This window comes from Podarcis pityusensis (genome assembly GCF_964106645.2).
Source record: "Podarcis pityusensis genome assembly, chromosome: 6".
In the NCBI taxonomy this organism is placed as follows: Eukaryota; Metazoa; Chordata; class Lepidosauria; order Squamata; family Lacertidae; genus Podarcis; species Podarcis pityusensis.
Window position 1 is genome coordinate 49,410,107 of NC_138030.1, and position 21,859 is coordinate 49,431,965.

The window sequence follows — 21,859 nt, forward strand, 5'->3', positions numbered from 1 at the left end:
AATTTAACACCATCAGAACTTGCTAAAATGTATAGGACAAGAACTAATGAGTGTTGGAAATGCAAAGAAAAGGAAGGTATCTTTTACAATATGTGGTGGACTTGTAAAGAGGTAAAGGCTTTTTAGGAAATGATATATGAGTTAAAGAAAATGTTTAAAAATACTTTTGTTAAAAAAACAGAAGCCTTTTTATTGGGTATAGTGGGTGAAGATATACCAATAGAAGATAAAAGGCTGTTTATGTATGCAACAACAGCAGCAAGAATTATTTTAGCCCCAAAATGGAAACAACAATAAGTACCAACAAAAGAAGAGTAGCAGATGAAAATGATGGACTTTGCGGAACTGGCGAAGCTGATGGGGAAAATGCAAAACCAGCATGATCAAGTATTCCAAAAAGACTGGAGTAAATTTATACAATACGTGAAAGATCATTGTAAGCAATTAACATCACTAGTAGGGCTGTCTGAAGATTTGTAAAGAGAAATTTTCCCCTTTTTTATATTTATTTAAATTTTGAGATATTTTGTAATGAGTGTACTGTAATTAGAATTGAAAAACGTATAAAATGCTATGATAGAAAGGTTAATTTTGAAAGCCATGAGGTGGGAGGGAAGGAAGTCGATAGGCTCTAGAGAGCCAGAGAGGTAATGTAGATAATAATGCAATTATATATCGCTAAATGGAAAACTAATTATATATATATATGTGTGTGTTTTCCAAGATCAAAAAAGAAATAGATGCTGCAATGACTGCTCCCACCAATAACCAAAAGTAGCCACACAACTTTCTTCAAAGCCTCTTACCAGGTAAGTCGGTCATATTCATTTTCCAGCTTGTAAATGAAACCGACTAAGGAATTCTTCAGGTCAGCCACTTGACTGATGAGAGCCTCAAGAGATAGTTCAAGCTGCTTCTCCTCTCTCTGGAAAGGATAGAGTAATAATCAATTTTCTAATTAATGAGTGTTCAGTTTACAGGGCCACTTTTGGCTTTCATATACAGTGGTACCTCAGGTTACATACACTTCAGGTTATATACGCTTCAGGTTACAGACTGCGCTAACCCAGAAATAGTACCTCGGGTTAAGAACTTTGCTTCAGGATGAGAACAGAAATCGTGCTCCAGCGGCGCGGCAGCAGCGGGAGGCCCCATTAGCTAAAGTGGTGCTTCAGGTTAAGAACAGTTTCAGGTTAAGAACGGACCTCTGGAACAAATTAAGTACTTAACCCAAGGTACCACTGTAGTGAACATAGTAATTATTATAATTATTTTTAGTATTGAAAGATTATTGTCTCTGACAAAGCATTTGACAAATGCGTGGCAAGAGTAAAGAGTGTTAAAAGAAAACTTGCTAGACTGAAGTCGTGCTAGATAGCAATGATGATATTCTGATTCAGCTGAGTCCAGAGGTTTAAGACATGGTGCCTGGTGCATGACCTTCCTTGTATTTCACTTGTGTTTGCTCCTTATTTTTGGGTGCCTCTGTTTTAACCCTATGGGCTTAAAGATATGTGCACAAACATAATAGACTTGCATCGGGCAAGGAGCTGATGAATTTCTGGATCTCTGCCATGATGTTGTATTCACTCTTAAGAGAAGCAACTCTTAAATATTGGCCACAGATATTTCCCCAACATTTCCTCTTCTCAGGGTTCCCTTTGGGTGCTGTTCAAACACTGCCTTTGCATTGTTCCTTGCTGGTGGATGCAAACACTGGGTATCCCTCTTGCTACATCATACTTGGTGCAAGTATGTCAATAGTATTCCCAATAAGCTTGTTTGCACTGATGAAATATCTATGAAAGATTATCTGGGGAGGTAATCTTGCACTGATTACTTTTATTTGTAACCTATGTTGCTCTGGTATATGATCATTAATAGCTGTATCAGATGGTTGAAAGGAGGACAGTTGCACAAATCAAAGTTTGTACGGTAGGTCAGGTTCTGACCGTTCCTGATTTATAGGGTTGTTCCCCACCTTTCCTAGTGTAGGGTTGTGCCTTTGATCCAAATCAGACCCCTTCAACAAGCAAAAAATTACTTAGCTGTCATGGTGTGTCTCAAGCACTGGTATGAAAACAAGGGAAGCTGGGTGATGGGATAGATATAAAGGGTTTAAACTACATGATACTACAGTGGTACCTCAGGTTAAGTACTTAATTCGTTCTGGAGGTCCATACTTAACCTGAAACTGTTCTTAACCTGAAGCACCACTTTAGCTAATGGGGCCTCCCACTGCTGCCGCGCCGCCGGAGCACGATTTTTGTTCTCATCCTGAAGCAAAGTTCTTAACCCGAGGTACTATTTCTGGGTTAGCGGAGTCTGTAACCTGAAGCATCTGTAACCCGAGGTACCACTGTACTGGGGTTCTTTAAAATACAGGTCACATTCCAGTAGCACATGCTTTCTGCCTTGCAAAGTCAACATTTCAAAGGAGTTAAGATTTGTTTTAACCACAGTTTTGACATCCATCATTTCTGAATCAGCCATTCATGATGAAAGGTCTGGGTATAATTCTGTGTGTTCAGATAAGTGAAATTTTGGAGAAACATTCCAGAAGCAGGAATTGCATGTAGTTATGTTGGAAGAAATTGTTCTCTGTAAGACAGTGGTGTAGTAAGTACTTGGTAGTGTAGTAAATTTTCTGATGTCACAATGCTTACAACCAAGTTCACAGTTGCCTAGTATACCGTATTTACTCGAGTCTAATGCACCATCAAATGTAATGCGCATCTCAAATTTCAGAAACCTTGAAACAAAAAAAAAGTATTTGTTGGCGAATGTAAATGTGCCATCGAATCTAATGCACACCTTAATTTTCGCAACATAATTTGGCTAGAAAAGGTGAGCATTAGATTCGAGTAAATACGGTATATCACAAACCATGCCCTTTGAAATTAGGCCAATACTTTTCACAACAATTAGCAATGTACACATTTCCTCCAGACACTTAATTGTAAGCAGGAAAATGTGATTTTACTTTATACTAGGAAGGTGAATAGGATAGAAAAAAATAAGGACCCAATGAAGTCTGGAACATTCCATCTAGAAAAAAAATCTTTTGAACTATAAAGTTGTAGAGAAGAAAGGGTAGGAATAAAGGCAATTTCCAAAATGGAGAGAGAAGCTATTAGGTCTCATGAGATTCTATATTGATTTCCACCACCTCCCGTAAGATTTTACCAAAGCTTCTTCATAATAAATAAGATAGAAGAAACTAATCTAAACAACAACAAAGAAAGAAAGAGAAAAGAAAACAAAGAATCCTCTCTCAAAGATAGCTCTAAAATATAATAATAATAATACTACTAATAATAAAATGAATCCCACTCTGGGTGGCTTCCAACAAAACACTAAAATACAACAACAACAACAACAACAACAAATTAAACATTAAAAACTTCCCTAAACAGGGCTGCCTTCAAATGTCTTCTGAAAGTTTGGTAGCTATTTTTCTCTTTGACATCTGGTGGGAAGGCGTTCCACAGGGCGGGTGCCACTACCGAGAAGGCCCTCTGCCTGGTTCCCTGTAACTTGGCTTCTCGCAGCAAGGGAACCGCTAGAAGGCCCTCGGCGCTGGACCTCAGTGTCCGGGCAGAACGATGGAGGTGGAGACGCTCCTTCAGGTATACTGGACCGCGGCTGTTTAGGGCTTTAAAGGTCAGCACCAACACTTTGAATTGTGCTCGGAAATGTACTAGGAGCCAGTGTAGGTCTTTCAAGACCGGTGTTATATGGTCTTGGCGGCCGCTCCCAGTCACCAGTCTAGCTGCCGCATTCTGGATTAGTTGTAATTTCCAGATCACCTTCAAAGGTAGCCCCATGTAGAGCGCATTGCAGTAGTCCAAGCGAGAGATAACTAGAGCATGCACCACTCTGGCGAGACAGTCTGTGGGCAGGTAGGGTCTCAGCCTGCGTACCAGGTGGAGCTGATAAAGAGCTGCCCTGGACACAGAATTGACCTGCGCCTCCATGGACAGATGTGAGTCCAGAATGACTCCCAGGCTGCGCACCTGGTGCTTCATGGGCACAATTACCCCATTTAGGACCAGGGAGTCCTCCACACCCACCCGTCTCCTGTCCCCCCAAAACAGTACTTCTGTCTTGTCAGGATTCAACTTCAATCTGTTAGCTGCCATCCATCTTCCAACCGCCTCCAGACACTCACACAGGACCTTCACCGCCTTCACTGGTTCCGATTTGAAAGAGAGGTAGAGCTGGGTATCATCCGCATACTGATGAACACCCAGCCCAAACCCCCTGATGATCTCTCCCAATGGCTGCATGTAGATGCTGAAATGCATGGGGGAGAGGACAGAACCCTGAGGCACCCCATAAGTGAGAGCCCAGGGGTCTGAACACTCATCCCCCCCCCCACTTTCTGAACACGGCCCAGGAAGAAGGAGCGGAACCACTGTATAACAGTGCCCCCAGCTCCCAGCCCCTCTAGACGGTCCAAAAGGATGTTATGGTCACTGGTTTCAAAAGCCGCTGAGAGATCCAGCAGAACCGGAAACAGCTCTCACCTTTGTCCCTAGCCCGCCAGAGATCATCAACCAGTGCGACCAAGGCAGTTTCAGTCCCATTGTGAGGCCTGAATCCCGACTGGAAGGGATCCAAATGGTCCGCTTCTTCCAGGCATGCCTGGAGCTGTCCAGCAACCACTCGCTCAATCAGCTTGCCCAAGAATGGAAGATTTGAGACTGGGCGGTAGTTGGCCATCCGATGGTTCCTCTAATTCTTTCTGTTGTTGACCTTCATTCTTTCACAGCCTCTGAATTGTTCCCACAAGCGAGTTAAAACAAACAATGATGTGTTTCTGTGTGGATTTTATGTCTATGATTCCCCTCTATAAGTTTGCAGCATCTCCTCGCACACTGGTGTTTCTGCCGAATCAATCCGAAAGTCTTTTCGCTGCTGGCAGCCACCATCTTCACTCAGTTCCAATAAAATCAAATCTAAGCGTCTGATTTTCCCAGACCGGTTGCATCAAACATTAGCCTTTCCAGGGGAGATTTATCAAATCAAACTGGAAACACAAGTATAATGACATATTAAAGGCTCACCTCCCCCTTTGACTATTTGTAATTCTGCAGCCCAGTCTTGACTTCCAATTATGGCGGATTTCAAGTGCAACACAATTCCCACATAGATTCCAGGAAACCGTCTGTAATGGTTCTAGGGGTTGCTCGTGCGTAAGCCGGTGCAAACACCTGGCTGGATTGCCTGAGTGAACCTTTTCTGTCCGGACAGCCACTCACCCGTGGCTGTCTCAATCGCTGGCAGAATCCGTCAGTGGGCGTTTCTTAAACTTCTTCCAGCAAAGAAGCTCTTTGACGCCTAGTCTCCGCCTACTCTCTCTGCGCGGAAGCCTTCTGCGCAAGGAGGGCGTAGGCAGCAGAGGACCCTTACTCTCCCCGCTGGTCCCCGGCAAGGAGTCATGGGACCGCCTCGCCGCTTCCCCCATCTGCCCCCCTTCTCCACTGGTGCTACGCTGATTCTCTTCCCCAGAAGATGGGCTGCCTCTCCCAATCCCGGGACGCTCTCCGGAATCCCTCTGGATTTTGCTCTCTCCCTCCGGCACTGATGGCAGTTCCCTGACACCGTCCAAGTTTTTTTAGCCTCTCCAGCGGCTAATGAGATTCTGCTTCTGCCTGATGTCCACACACTGGAGAATCTTTTATCCTCTTCCAAACAAGTCAAAGATCGAAAGCCTTAATTATATAGTATTATTATTTCCACAAAGACAGGAGTGCCTGGCGTGCTCTGGTCCATGGGGTCACGAAGAGTCGGACATGACTAAAAGACTAAACAACAACAATTATTTCCATACAGTTTATTTTTAAAGCCATATTATATCAACAAATACAAAACTTTCCAATCTTGCTTGTTATAGTTAATGTAAATGGTTCTTCTGGGTTTTTTTTTGCCAAATAATATAATAAAGCAAAATACAGTAATAAGAGAGGCTCCCCCCTTTTTGTTCCATTCCAACATACCAACTTAAATGTTAGTCCTTCTTCCACTCAGTCTTTTTTGGCACCTCAGTGGCTGGGTTAATTAGCAGAGTAATTCCTCCCTCCTCACTCGAAGCATGTCCAAAACTTAAATCCAATTTTTCATCTTAAGAAATGGAACTTGATTCGCTCACAGAGACAGCATCCAGGAGAGCCAGACTTTCTTGGGGGCTTTCCATCCAGTGCTCCCAGCCCCTCCTTCCTTCCGAATTTGGGGCTAGTTTGTTGGGCATCCGCGGATGAGACTGTGTCTTCCCGTACCCCTGGGAAGATTTTGGGAGGCTGATTACTCCTATCTCAGCCTCTAATTACCCCATGAGAGCCGGAGCGATGGAATTTTCAGTCATCTTCCATGGCGCCTCAAGCGGAAGTCCGAACAAGAAGGCATTTCAAGTCTCCCATCTTGTCATGGGGCAGAAACCCTCTAGACCAGGCATGGCAAAACTTGGCCCTCCAGCTGTTTTGGGACTACGATTCCCATCATCCCTGACCACTGGTCCTGTTAGCTACAGATGATGGGAGTTGTAGTCCCAAAACAGCTGGAGGGCCAAGTTTGGCCATGCCTGCTCTAGACAGTTCTTCTCTACCCAGATACCCACAAATCTCAGAGATATTCCAAGGGGTGGGGAAATCTAGATATTCCACTCTTGGCACAGTGTGTTGTGTTATCTGTTAAAATTAGCAGGGGGTTGTGATAATGCTGCTGGAGCTACTTGCCTTTCTTGTTATGGCATCATGACCACAATACAGTGGTACCTCGGGTTAAGAACTTAATTTGTTCTGGAGGTCCGTTCTTAACCTGAAACTGTTCTTAACCTGAGGTACCACTTTAGCTAATGGGGCCTCCCACTGCCGCCATGCGATTTTTGTTCTCATTGTGAAGCACAGTTCTTAACCAAAGATGGTTTTTTTAAGAAGCGGTTTGATAACCGCCTATTTCAGCAGGTCTGGGAAGACTCCCTCACAGAGAGAAGCATTCACCACCCCGCAAAGCCCATCGCCCAGCCCTTCCCAACTAGCTTTTATAAGCCAGGATGGGCAAGGATCAAGGAGAGAGGTGGTTGGTTTCACTCGTCCAAGCAGCCTGTCCACATCCTCGGAGGTAACAGATTGGAATTGATCCCACACAACTTGACTAGACAGGACTCTAGCACTTTCCCACCCCGGCCCTGCTCCCACAGTGGAGTCTACCTCTTCCCGAATCTGAGCAACTTTATCTGCAAAAAACTTTGCAAAATCAATGCAGGAAATCATGTGGCCCGTACTGGGCCCCGATGTATCAGGTGATTCGGCTAAATTGCGAACCACCAGAAAAAGTCTCCTGGGGGCCTGCTAGGGGCGCCTTGGAAGATGGCCGACAATACCATCTCTCCAGCTCACACGAGGTAATTAAGAAGCTGATATGGGAGTAAATCAGCCTCCCGAAATTCTTCCCGGGGAAGGGAAGAGGCAGCCTTGTCCGCGCTTGCCCATAAATCACCCCCGAGTTCGAAAGAAGGAGGGGGTGAGGGCACTGGACGGAAAGCCCTCGAGTGAACTTTGGATCTCCCGGACGCTGCTTCTGAGAGCGATGCTAGTTGCATTACTTAAGATAAAATCTTCGATATAAAAGTAATTGCACATGCTTTGAGCGAAGAAAAGGGTTTATCAGCTGCTAATTAAGCCTGCCACTGAGAGTTAAGAGTGATGGAATGGACTGCACAGAAGATAACATCAAAGAATAACAGCTATGTCGGTATGTTGAAACGGAATGGAAGGGGGGGGAAAGCTTCTTCTTTTTATTATGATATTACCTAACAACCCCTCCCCTAGAAGAACCGTCACATGACTGATAGCAAGTGAGATTATAAAATAAACTGTGTGGAAATAAAAATAATAACTAAAGGCTTTGTTTTTCGGAAGACCTGGAAAGAAAAATGAAAGGCTCTTCTGTGACGCAGTTCTTAATCGGGATCCGCCATTATGAGATAGACTATGTTGCGAGATTAACAGTCAAAGGGGGAGGCGAGCCACTGCTTTGATGTTTGGATTGTAAGTTTGATTTGGCACAATCTCCCCTGGAAAGACTTATTTATCGGGGGCCACTAGGGGCGCCTTGGAAGATGGCCGACAATACCATCTCTCTGGCTCACACGAGGTAATTAAGAGGCTGACGATGGGAGTAAATCAGCCTCCCACGATCTCCCCAGGGAATGGGGAGACACTGCCTCGTTCGCAGTTGCCAATAAATCACCCCCGAGTTCGAAAGGAAGGGGTGAGGGAACTGGATGGAAAGCCCTCGAGTGAGATTCTGGATCTCCCGGACGCTACTTCTAAGTGTGACCTAGTTGCATTGCTTAAGATAAAATAATTGTATTAAAAGTAAATGCACATGTTTCGAGCGAAGGAAGGGTGTTTTATCTGCTAATTAAATCTACCTCTGAGAAGTCAAGAGTGATGGGATGGATTGAACAGAAGACTACAGCAAAGAATCACAGCTATGTCGGTATGTTGAAACGGAACGGAAGGGGGGGGGAACTTCTCTCTTTTTCAATATGTTTTACCTAACAACGCCCCCCCCCGAAGACCCGTCACATGATTGATTGATAGCAAGTGAGATTGGGAAATAAACTGTGTGGAAACAAAAATACTAACTAAAGGCTTTTGTTTTATGGAAAGAGAAAGGCTTTCCTGTTGCGCAGTTACTATTGGGATCCGCCATTATGAGACAGACTTTGTTGCGTGATTTACAGTCAAAGGGGGAGGCGAGCCAACGTTTTGCTTTCATGTGTGGATTATAGATTTGAACGGGCAAATCCCCTGGAAATACTGATTTATGGTGCAACTGGTCTGGGAAAATTAAGGAGCAGACGCGTAGATTGTATTTCATCGGAATTGTCGAAAATGGCGCCGGCCGCTGGAACAGGACTTTTGGATTAGCGTGGATGAATTATGGGAGAGCATTACAAAGTTCACACAGAAATATAAATAATGTTTGATTCAACTTGCCTGGGGAAATACTCGGAGGTTATTAAGAAGAAAAAGGATAACAACAAAGAGATGGGAAGATGGGACTTGTGAACATCAAAGCAGCAGAAATATGAGATGATTGGACCCTTTCTGAGCTCGAAGCACGGGTACCCCCAACAAAAATTTAAAATTTGGCTAAATATTTGGAATTTATTGCATATTGGTATAATTTGGAATTAATGTGATATGATTGGTTTGTTAAATGGAAATTTAATAAAATTTATTTATTTTTTTTTTAAAAAGGAAAGACTGATTTATGGTGCAACTGGTCTGGGAAAATTAATGAGCAGACGCTTAGAATTTATTTCATCGGAACTGACAAAAATGGCGCCTGCCGCCCGAGCAGGACTTTTGGATCAGCGTGTGATGATTTACTGCAAATAAAAGACTTACCAGCTTTAAAAAGAAAAGAAAGGGACAGCCTTACAAAGTCCACACAGAAACATAATAATGCTTGCTTCAACTCACTTGTGGAAACAACTCAGAGGTGATTAAAAAGAAAAACGATAACAACAAGAAGACAGGAAGATGGGACTTGTGAACACCAAAAGCAGCAGAAATATGAGATGATTGGACCCTTACTGAACTCGAAGCATGGAAACCCCCAACAAAAATTTGGCAAAATATTTGGACTTAATGATATGTATTGGTATAATTTGGAATAATTAATGTGATATGATTGGATTGTTAAATGGAAAATTTAATAAAAATTATTTTAAAAAAGAAAGAAAAAGCCTCCTGCTGCTGTTTCTGCAGATGCAATAGAGGCGATGAAAAAAGTCTTCACCGTTGCTACAGCCACTTGGTAGGCTCAACATTGAGCTCTAACCCGTGTCCGGTCAGCTTCAGAGCGAGTTATCCGCCACCGGTGCTCTAGCTGTCTCAGCGATTGTTTCATTGCCCTCAGATCCGTGGAAAACCACGGGGCTGTCCAGGTTCCATGCAATCGGAGAGGGCGCTTCAGAGCCAAACAGTCAATAGCCCTGGTTAACTCCACATTCCAGCGGGCCACCAGGGAATCAGCTGAAAGGCCATCAGCATGGGATAAAGCATCCCCTACCACTCTCTGGAAAACATTTGGATCCATTAAGTAGTGGGGACGGACCATCCGAATTGGTCCTACCTCTCTGCAGAGGGGAAGGGTCTCGGAGAAGTCCAGTTGCACCAGGAAGTGATCTTGACCATGGCACTTCTTTCGTTTCACTTTTACTTAGTGTCAGATCACCAACATCCATAGAGGTGAACACCAGGTCCAAGGCACATCCGCGGCTATGGGCTGGGCCAGACTTATTCAGGGACAGCCCCATGGAGGCCATGCTTTCCATGAAGTCCCGAGCGGCCCCTTGTAAGGTCGTGTCGGCATGGATGTTAAAATCCCCTAGGACAACCAAACTACATGTCTCCAGGAGAACATCCGCCACAACCTGAAGCAGCTTGGGCAGGGAATCCTTGGTGCAGCGGGGAGGTCGGTACACCAAAAGGAATCCTGTACTGCCCCTATTGCCCAACTTACAGGACATGCACTCTGAGAACTGGGTCTTCCAAATAGGATACCTGGTGCAAACTAATGACTTCCTAAAAATCACTGCAACCCGCCCTCCCCACCCACAAGGCCTGGGTTGCTGTGTGTAAGAGAAACCTGGTGGACAAGCAGTGGCAAGGACAGGCCCATCTGCTTCATCCAACCAAGTCTCTGTTACACATGCCAGGTAAAGGATGGCAGTGGTCTTATGAATCATTGGCCTGGCATTGCACAGCAGCACCTTCAGGTCATGTGGGTATCCCTTGCTGATTCTAGTATCCGTCCGGTCAGGACCAGACCCGGAGGCAGGGATAGTTCTCAAACAATGACTAAACCTGCCTCCTCGGTAATGACATGGTCTGGCCTTAGCGTAACTCCTCCTCCTACCCGTGATCACTGAGATCGGTTGTCCCAGTGCATCCCTCCCCTGTGGAACCTGCCCCAGCCATTTTGTAAGATGATGTTGATCAGAAGGTGACATGGGTGGTATCCAAATTTGCCTGTGGTATGGCAAGTATTCAGGATTGAGGGAACCAAAGCAAGCTATGAAGTAATCATCATTTTACTGTTATGGTTTACAAACAGACACCCTTTCTAGAATATCAGCTCAGAAGAATGGCTTATTAAAACCAGTAGATGAAACCAGATTTATTACTAGCTCAGAAGAATTATGATTACAAAAGACAGATGTGTACAATAAGCCCTCACAAGTCTTCTGAGCTAGTATTATAGTAACAGTACCTTTTTGTAAACCATTAACAGTTAATGATGATCTTTAATCCAGAGAAGGAAAACTTTCCAATGTGAACTGAACATTAACTATGCAATTACATCTGTTTGGATATATAGAACTAAAACTGTTGTTCTGCAGTGGGGACAGCTCTTTACGGTCCTTGGCGTTAATTATGAACTGTATGATTTTTTAACTGCGCATTTTTACCTGGAGCAGCCCACTAACATGCTTTTGTCTTTATTCAAATTTGCAGATGATTATTGAATGTAGCAGAGGGAGGCTAATTAGTTGGGTCCAGAGTGTGGTTAATGAGGGTGGTCCCTGCCACACTGAACGAGGCAGTGGTGCAACTGCTTCTAAAGAAACCGGCTCTGGGCCCTTTGGATTAGAACAACCAGTATTGACCAGTTGCAAATACAGTACCTCCTTTTTTAAGAGAAGCTGGTGGAGTGGGCCATGGTGGGGCAGCTGAAAGCATTCTTGGGAGGGCAGATTATTTAGATCCATTCCAACATGGATTCAGGCCTGGCCACAGAACTGAGTCGGCCTTGGTCACCTTGATCTCTGCAGAATGGGATGGGGGAGTGAAACTTTGCTCCTGCTTCTTGATCCTTATCTCCAGTGCTATTTAATATTTACATGAAGCCATTGGAAGCCATCCCTATGAGTTTCTGGGATAGTGTTATCAGTTTGCTGATGACACTAAGCTCTTATTCTTCAGTTCCCACTAGCTGCGAGGAGCAGCAACAGTGCTGACATCATGTGATGTCTCTGAGCGTGAGACAGGAAGTCTCAGCCAGTTCTCAGTGTAACCGGGTGGAGTTACTGAGTGTTGTTTTTCTTTCGCTTCTGTATAGAAGCAGAGTCGAGTCGGAGACTCTGTGTTCTGCTGCTCAGAGAGCAGTCATGATTGTACAGTCTTAATAAAGTAGCTGTTAGACTACAGACTGTCTCTTTCTTCTGTGATGAGATGCAAGGAGGAAGTGAGTGTGCTCCTCTCACGAGGGAGGGGTCGCTTATTACCGGTCTCTCTGGACTCAGAGAGAATTCCAGCCAGAGAGTGACCACCGGAGAGAAGCCCCGGTGTCTTGGGAAGCTTGGCACCTTTCCCCGGGGGCGTTTTTCCAACAAAAATCTGAAATCAGTAGAGGCTGAGCGGTATTTGAGTCACTGCCTGGACACAGTGGTGAAACAGATAAGGAAAAACAAGGAGAGCTTGAATCCTGGCAAGATGGATGAACTGTGAGTGAGTAGTTCCCAAGTCCAATAAATTGGTTAGTTGTCTACCCTGGATGGAGTTGCACTGCCCCTGAAGAAGAAGGTTTGCAGTCTGGGTGTGTTTTTGGATCTAGCTCTGTCACTGGAGTCTCAGGTAGCCTCAGTGGTTAGAAGTGCCTTGTACCAACAGCCATTGGTTCAACAGCTACAGCTGTTCCTGGCAAGCCTGGCTAGAGTAGTTCATGCATTCAAGAATGGATTATTGAAATAAGCTCTCTGTGGGGCTTCTATTGTATTCTATTGCTTCTATTGATCAGGAGGCTGCGGTTAGTGCAGAATGCTGCAGCAAAGTTGCTGCCAGGAGTACGGCCTTGTCAGTATAGAACACCTGTGCTCAGAGATCTGTACTGGTTCCCTATTTGCTACTGGGCCAACCAAGTTCAAAGTATTAGTATATAAAGCCCTTACCAATTTGGGACTAGCTCACCTATGAGATTGCCTTATCCCACATGTGCTCAGTCAACAGCTTCAGTTCGTGGAACTGACAGTACTACAGGTGCCACATAATACCTATTCCACATTTGTAAGAAAATGATCATTTAGTGTGGCAGCACTCACAATTTGATAACCATAGGCAGGGATTTCCAAGCAGGTGCCTTCACTGTATTATTTTTGGCTCCTGCCTGCTAAAAAAATCTTGGTTAGACAAGCCTACCCAGGTGCTTAAAAAGTTAATGTGACTTTTAATCTGTTTTAGTATTTTAGTATTCTTGTATGTTTTAAACTACTGTAAATTTTATTGTTTTATCTTTTATGTAAACCACTTGGAGGCTTAAAAATTTTTTTTACTACCACTCATATACATTTTATGACATAAACATCAGAAATAAGCCTGTAGTTCTATATACCGTATTTTTCTGTATATAAGACTAGGGGGTTTTTTACCAAAAAAATTAGGTTAAAAATTGGGGCTCATCTTATACACGGGTAGTGCTGAAGGGTGTTTTCTTAATTTGGAGTCCCCAAAAATAGGGGGTGTCTTATACATGGAAAAATACAGCAATCTATGCAAATTTGGAAACTGTAGAAAAGCTGGAAATAAATTATGTCTTCACTTGAATAAAACAACTTTATTGCCAACTGTGTGTGGTGTTCCTTCTCTAAAGAGTACTGCTTGTGCATGGCTCAAGGCAGAATCCAGTTTGGATCCAAGTGGAGATAGCAATGGCGAAGAGGACCTTCTTTACTGCCTCTATTGCATCTGCAGAAAACAGCAGGAGGAGACTCTTTCAAGTGGTTTGCAATCTAACAGAATCTAACACCTCCACCACTGGGGCCTAGTGAGGACCCCAAGATCTCCTGCATTAGATGTCAAGGAAATAAACAACTATCTGACTTTTAGAAGACATCTGAAGGCAACCCTGTATCAGGAAATTTTTAATGTGTAATGTTTTACCATTTTTAATGTGCTGTAAGCCACCCAGAGTGGCTGGGGAAACACAGCCAGATGGATGGGGTATAAATAATAAAACTGCTATTATTACCAATACTTTGACTAATAGGCTCTGGGACCCAAGGAACATGTAACATTTATTTATCTCCTTACCATGATTAAGAGATCTCCATTTCCTTTGAGTTCATATTCTCCTCTGTCTCCCCATATCCTATGAATTCCCCCTTTTCCTTTTTACTGCTAGACACTATTGGTCTTCTATCTATACCAGGGTTCACACTAACCATGGTTATATCAGGGAAGTTGGGATATAAATGAAAGATATGAATAATTTTAAGATGAATTAGTGAGTATGGGCATGCAGCTAATTATGAGGAAAATCTCAGCTCCTACAGGAAGAAGCAAAGATACACCAACATATTTTACATTATGGCTGAACTGTAATTAGCTTTTAAAAATGCCATTTAAATCCACCCAAGAGTCCTATTGCAACTGCGAATACCACTCCACCAATTTAGCACGCCAATCCTTAGCACATTTTAATGGAACTTTCATGTTAAAGTGTTGCTATCTGAAGCTTAAGTTGGCAGATAGTCTGTTAGCTAAAGACGAATCAGTTGTAAAAGACAGCAAGGCTCCAACACTTTTAAAAAACTTGCACAGAAGAGAATTTCAACTTTTCCCAATCTCTTCATAATATGCTGCATCCACTTTACCTCTTCTACTGTTAAGAATTCATCTATACAGGTGATGGACTATATGGAACTGGCAGAAATGACTGGCAGAATCCGAGACCAGGGAGAAGAGTCGGTGGAAGAAGATTGGAAGAAATTTTTAAAGACTATTTACAGAAATATTGCAAAATTAATGAAGGATAGAATGATGTTGGATAGTAACTAAGTGGTTTCTAGCTGTAATGCTTTAAGAGAATATGAAAGAAAGGGTTATAAATGGGTTATAATCTAATGGTAAGGATTTGCTGAACCAATAAATTGAAGTGGAATACAAGAAAGGGAGGTGTGAGGAGGTCGACGAAACAAGTTAATGAAGGACAAAGATATGGAAATATTGGATGTGTTTTTAATTGTTTTATTTTTAATTTTAATTGCTTTTCCTTTTGCTTTTGTCTTGATGTATTGTGTTTTTTCTTTTTTCTTTTCCTATGTATAGCAATGTATTGATTTGTATTGTTTATTTTTTTCTTTTTTTCCTTTTTTTGTAATCTTTTAAACTTTTAATAAATATTATTTAAAAAAAAAAGAATTCATGTATACATGTACGTTCTTGCTTTTGAAGGCAAGAACGTCTTCACGAAAGGGTTGCATGCAACTTACTGTTATACCTTGCACACCTATTAAGTTATAAAAATGCAAGAACCCTATTCACCTTTGCAGCTGCTTTCCCCAGAGGAGGGGTGGGTCACCTTGGGCACCGCGACCATGCGTAGCCTTCCAACCTACCCTTGGGCCACACCCCCCTCAGCAACCCTGCCCCCATGCCCGCAACGAGTCAATGAACTCCCAATAATGCTTCCTGCTTGCCTGGATGGAGGACACACGAGGTACGTGTGCAGAAACTCCGACTTTCGTCCGGCTAGCACGCAGCTTCTAGTATGCACACAGTTAAGAATCACATCCATTTCCTCACCCGCCACTAGCACGCCCCCCCCCCGAGGCCTGCAAAAGGAAACAGGGCCCTTGGGCTGAAAAGGGCTTGCTACGCCTGCCCAATCTCTGCAGAAGAGCATTCTCACTATTATTATTGTGAAAAGAGCATTTGTACCCCCCCCGCTCTTCAGCCAAAAAGGCAATGCATTAAAACAAGCCAGTCCCTACCCGCACGCTTACAAAATGGGGGGGGGGGGGACAAGGGAAAGAGGGCAGGGAAGGAAGAGGAAAACAAGGTAAACTAAGGGAGGGAGAGGTTCCTCAGCTAGACTACTAGGCTAGAACTAGAAAGATGCGGTCCCCAAAGGCCCCCGCGCCGCCGACCCACTAACCCCGCCCGCTTATTTCACCTGCATAGTGACGGAGACCGGAGACCGCGATATAAAGAAAGCCTCCCGCGGACGGCGGCTTATTCACGCGCGCGCTGCTTCCTCTTCCGGGTTGGTGCGTCACGAGGTCGGAGGTCACGGAGTTGGAAAGTGCGGGCCATGGCGGCCTCGGAGAGACCCGAAGCAGAGGTAGCGCGCCTGGCTTTCCTGTGCGAGCGGGGCTGGGGAGCGCGGGGGGCCGGGCCGTGTGCAGCGGCACGCGCTCGCTCTCTTGCCTGAGAACGCTCGAGCTTCCTAGGCAAGGGCTGCGAAGGGGGCGAGAGGCTTCGCGGGGATGCAAAGGGAAGTCCCTGCCTCGGGGCGCTGTGTATGTGTGTCGGTGGAGTGAGCGCGTGGATGCAAGGGAGCGTATTGCATTGCGTACAGACACGGGGCACAGCCCTATAACGGCTCACTGCCACTCCTAGATCTTGTTTACTATGTGTTTATGTATCTGTTTTGCGCTTGCAGCCCGCCCTTCACCAAATGTTCCACAGGACAGTTTACAAACATGCCGTGAATGAAACAAGTCGCAACTTAACGTTGCAGTCACAAAAGCAAAACCGTCAAACAGCCTGTGATTTAAAAACAAACAAACCCAGTAACACAAAAAACCAACATGGTACAGTAGTGTTGGATAAGTGTCTGGCTGTATATTGCACCTAACCTGAAAGAGATTTCATGAGAACACGTGTATTCGATCAAAAGCTCATCCCTACTTTGACCAACAGTTTTGCAGTCGAGGGTGCCACAAGTAGGGAGTCCCTTTGCTACGGAGAGGTGCCTTTAGAGAACAACAGAGCCAAATGCTTCTGGCAGAGGAAATGTTTAGACGTAGGGAGATGTGCTGGACTCTGCATGCCCATTGTTGTTACTGCATCACCTACCCACATGCAGCCCTGGTACTTTTTTGGTACTATTAGTGCACATGTGGTAGCATGTTCAAGTCGACTTGCTACTCCTCCACTTGTCTACAGAGCAGCCTTATGGATGCTTGCTCAGAATTAAGGCCTAATAGGTAAATAGAGCATATGTCTAAGGATAGCAGCCTTGATTTGCCATTAAGGGAAAAACAGGCTTTTGAATAAGAATAACTGGCCATTTTTGCTCTTCCTATCTCTAACAGTGACCAGGTATTCCAAGGGAAGTTGATATTAATGTAAGAAATATAAAGTAGGCAATATTATATATTCATTGGATCACCTGTTGGCTGTAAAAATATGAAACCTTTCTAGTTCCAAAAAACTCTCATGCTGTAATCCTATGTGTTTTGTCCTCTGTAGTTTATGTAGAAATGCATAACAAACTCAGTTAGTTAATGGCATAGCAAACTTATTCTTGAAGAGCCCTGAAAGCCTGCACAGATTAGTAACAAACTTTTCCAGCCAGGCCACACCTGAGTCAGCTCTCCAGGCCTCGCCCGGGTCATAGCTGTTTCTCTTAAAGGGCCCACATGCCAGATAGTTAGATAGTTAGATGATGATACATTTGCACACAAATTTAAGAGTAAATTCAACTGAAGTAGTTAGAGCTTTTTTTTTAGTATTAAAGAGAAATAAATCATTTACAACATTGTACACTGAACATACCACACAGACTTCAGTACTAATTCCAGTGATTTAACATACTCTTAACCAGCTGTTGAGAAAGAGAAATAATAAAGCGATTGATTACAATTACAAAATCTTGAAAATATTATCATATATGTCCATGTGGAATTCTCACATAGTACTGGAATTTTCCATAAAAGAATGTCAGGTCGTATTCTTTCTCTAATTCTGTTGAAAATGTAAGCTTTAATTTTAGCAATCTGCCAGTGGGACTACTAACTAAACCCTCCTAGGATCACATTGTAAATTGCACAGTGGCAGCTCCTGTCAAATAGTAGTGGATATTGCTTCCTGGTTCTTGTTCTGTACATGGTTCTGTAGGGCACTATTTTGTCCCACTGCTAATTAACACATACATGGAGTGGCCATTAAGAGTTTTGGAGCATGGTTTCGCCAGTACAGTTGTACCTTGGAAGTCGAACGGAATCCGTTCCGGAAGTCCGTTCAACTTCCAAATCATGGCTTCTGATTGGCTGCAGGAAGCTCCTGCTGTGGAAGCCCTGTCGGATGTTCAGCTTCCAAAAGAACGTTCAAAAACGAACAGTCACTTCTGGGTTTCAATCGTTCGGGAGCCAAACCATTCGAGAACTAGGCTGTTCAAAAACCAAGGTATGACTGTATACTTATCACACACAGCTCTGTTTCTTCATAACATCTGAATTGGGAGTGGCTGTTCAATCCCTGAACCAGTACCTGAGTGTAATGGTGGACTGAATGAGGGCCAATGAACTGAGTTTGAATTCTGGAAAGATAGAATCTCTGTGGGTAGTTCACATTGCTAATTGCCTGTTCTGAAAGTACAAGTATGTAGCGTGGGGGTATTTCTATATATATACGAGGTCCAAGTGACTTCTATGGTTAGGAGTTCCTTTCGCTGGCTTCATTTGTATGCTAGATACAGCTGTATCTGAATCAGGTTAGCTTGGCTTTTGTAGTCCATGCATTGGCAACCTCAGCACTGCAATGCACTTTGTGTGGGACTGACTTTCTGCTTGGTCCAGAAGTTTCAGCTAATGCAGAATGCAGCTACTAGATGGCAGACCCCATGTGACACCTCTGCTGAAACATCTGCAATGGCTGCCCGTGTGCTAAATGGGCCAACGTCAATATTATTGTGATGAAATACAAAGCCTATGACAACTTAAGGACCACCTGGGCCCTTATATTCCAGCCTGATCACTGAGATCATTCAGAGAACAGCTGTTTGTTGTCTCCTGTGTCTCAGAAACCCACCTGGCTTCAACCAGAGGCCAGGAATCCTAGTCATGAGTCTCATTCTATGGAGAGTGGGTTGGCAGGGGTGGGTGGGCCTTTTGGGACGTCATGTCTCTTGGGAACTGGACAGTTCTGGGTGGGGGCTCCGGCAGCCTCCTTGCCAGGCAGCAAAATAGTCCCTAGGCTGCTCCTGCTCCTCTCCTCACAATCTGGGGTGATTCCCACCTGTCATGAGGAGGTCTCATAAAGTGTCCCTTGTCTGGTTGCAGAACAGTAGTGCTTCTTAAAGTAGTGCATGTGAGTGTCCCAATAATTCAGGGCAGGGCTGAAGAACCTCTCCCTTAATTTACTAGGAACCTTATTTTCCTCTTTCCTCCCTGCCCCTTCTTCCTAGTGTGTTGTGGTTTTTCCAGTTTGTAACTCTGCAGGTAGGGACAGTCTTGTTTTAATGGATTGTATGTAAGTCACTCTGGGAGCCTTTTGGCGGAAGATCAGGAGTACAAATGCTCTTAATAATAATAGTAATAATGCTCTCCTGCAGAGATTTGGCAGGAATCTTTACTGGTAACTTTGGAACATCTCTTGAAGACATTTTGTGCTGACAGGCCCATTCAGCTGTTTAATTTTCACTACCCCCAAGCATAGCGTGGATTGCCAGTGCCCAGGGTCACATGGAGGGGTGGGGTGGGTGTCTGCATCACCCAGGAGATCACAGCCACATAGATAAGAAAATGAGAGATCAATTCCTGGTTCGCATGGAGAAGCCGTTTTCAACAGACCCCAGTGATGGAAGCACGTAGCTGTATTGAGGCAGCACCAGGTGTTGAATTTTTGTGCCCCTAACAGTTTTGCACCTGGAGCAACTGCCCCTGTGGCTGCCCATGCTACGCCACTGCCTCCAAGATTTGCCAGTCATTGTAATGATTATTTTGTATTGCTTTATGCAATTTTATGTTTTATTGTATTTGTATGCACTGTTGTACACTGCCTTGATATTTTATGAGTGGGTGATGTATGTTTCTATAGCTAAAATAAAAAAGAATAATAAATAAAATATACCATTTTATTTTTTTGTACATCTTGCTCTTTGGGCTCATGCCGCTTCTTAAGGCAATTGTTGAGTGATATAATCTTTGCCATCCTGTTCTGGCGGTATAATGACAAAGAACAATTTAAGACAACAGGTGAGTTTCTTACGAAATAATCAAGATGTGAGATTACAGTTCTTTTTTGTTGCTTCCAGGTAGAGGAGGCCGGGCAGGTCTTTCTCTTGATGAAAAAGGATTATCGAATTTCACGCAACGTGCGCCTGGCTTGGTTTCTCAGTCGTTTGCATCAGGTGATCTGGGCAGTGCCTGAATCTGAACTGGTAAGCAAGCTGCACGTAAAGTTTACTTCTGAATGATGACCTCTTAGGCCAGTCAAAGTAGGAAAGCTGATGAGCATCTGAGAAGGAAGATGCATATATAACCAAGCTTTACCCTTTGGTTGTGTCCTGCTTCCATTCCCCCCCCCCCATTTTTTTCTTTTCGAAGGTGCATTCAGATAATGAGTTGGATATTCTCAGCATTCTTCCAAATAGCTGGCAACCTGACGAGCCTGTTCAACCCAGGCCATATCTCCTAGTGCCTTCTACACAAGTCACTTTCCTTGCGCGCCAGTACCGTTTTGTGATTGAATTGGATTTGAGCCCTTCTACGGGGATTGTGGTAAGTGTACTAGTTCCTCATCCCGTGTTCCCTGAGTGTTTCTGTCATCCTTTTCTCTCTTCCTTGCCCTAGAAGTGCTTCTTCATTAAAGCTTGTCTTGTCAGCGATAGCATATCTTTGCCTTGGAGAAGAGTCTCCCAGGCTCTATTTTCCTATCTTGATGGAAAATAGAAAACTCCTCATACAGGAGTTTTGTCTGCTGGGTATCTTGACTTATTCCCAGTAGAGAGAGCACTTCATATATTCACTTATATAAGTGTCTCCAGAATATTACATATGGAATGCTCCTATTATTATTTATTGAATTTATATACTGCCCTATACCCGGGGGTCTCAGGGCGATTCACAGAATAAAATTTATAAAACCACAAAATACATAATAAAAATAAAAACAACAACCCAATAGCCCCCCCCCCCCAAAAAAAGGGCATAGGATGTAAATCAGATCAACCAAAGGCCTGGCTAAAAAGGAACATTTTTGCCAGGCACCTAAAGACGTATAACGAAGGCACTAGGTGAACTTCCCTGGGGAGAGCATTCCACAGATGGGGAGCCACTGTAGAGAAGGCCCGTTCTTGTGTTGCCACCCTCTCATGGCGAAGGCACACAAAGGAAAGTCTCAGAAGATGATCTCAGGTGATCCTTGAGGTATTGCGGTCCTGAGCCGTTAAAGGCTATATGGGTCAGAACCAGCACTTTGAATTGGGCCGAGAAACTAATTGGTGGCCAGTACAGTCGGACCAGGATCGGTGTGATATGCTCAAACCGTCTTGCTCCGGTGAGCAACCTGGCCGCTGAATTCTGCACTAGCTGAAGTTTCCGAACCGTCTTCAGAGGCAGCCCTACGTATAACGCATTGCAGTAATCTAACCTTGAAGTTCCCAGAGCATAGACAACAGTAGTTAGACTATCCCTGTCCAGATAGGGGCGTAGCTGAGCCACCATCCAAAGCCGATGGAAGGCACTCCGGGCTACTGAGGCCACCTGAGGCTCCAGTGACAGCAAAGGATCCAGGGGTACCCCAAGCTACGAACCTGCTCCTTCAGAGCAAGTGTAACCACATCAAGAGCAGGTGACCTCCCAGCCATCTGGTCTAGGGAACCACCCACTAACAGTGCCCTCAGTCTTATCGGGATTGAGCTTCAGTTTGTTGGCTCTCATCCAGTCCATTACCGAGACAAGACACTGATCCAGCACTTCCACTGCCTCACCTGCAGATGTAAAGGAGAAATATAGCTGAGTGTCATCAGCGTACTGCTGACAACATACTCAGAACCTCCAGATAACCCCACCTGGCAGTTTCATGTAGATGTTAAACAACATAGGGGATAGGAT

General features: G+C 44.2%; 2 protein-coding genes across 7 annotated transcripts in view; one reads left to right on the forward strand and one right to left on the reverse strand.

Moving 5' to 3' along the window:
* The window catches only part of MED8 (mediator complex subunit 8), a 30,630-nt gene extending 14,518 nt beyond the window's left edge, over positions 1–16,112 (reverse strand). Inside the window, exons 1-2 of one of the 2 annotated variants that reach the window (XM_081009552.1) lie at positions 15,973–16,112; positions 807–925 (exon numbers count right to left, since the gene is read on the reverse strand). In XM_081009552.1, coding sequence (XP_080865678.1) covers positions 807–925; positions 15,973–15,978 — 125 coding nt within the window. In that variant the 5' untranslated portion in view covers positions 15,979–16,112. Of the gene's footprint in view, positions 1–806; positions 926–4,529; positions 4,674–15,972 lie in introns of those variants that run through there. The other variant, XM_081009551.1, reaches the window with a different exon arrangement.
* The window catches only part of SZT2 (SZT2 subunit of KICSTOR complex), an 80,120-nt gene continuing 74,297 nt past the window's right edge, over positions 16,037–21,859 (forward strand). For all 5 annotated transcript variants that reach the window (XM_081009314.1, XM_081009318.1, XM_081009316.1 and 2 more), the window contains exons 1-3: positions 16,037–16,140; positions 20,059–20,184; positions 20,351–20,524. In XM_081009314.1, the coding sequence (XP_080865440.1) occupies positions 16,111–16,140; positions 20,059–20,184; positions 20,351–20,524 (330 nt within the window). In that variant the 5' untranslated portion in view covers positions 16,037–16,110. The remainder of the gene's footprint in view (positions 16,141–20,058; positions 20,185–20,350; positions 20,525–21,859) is intronic.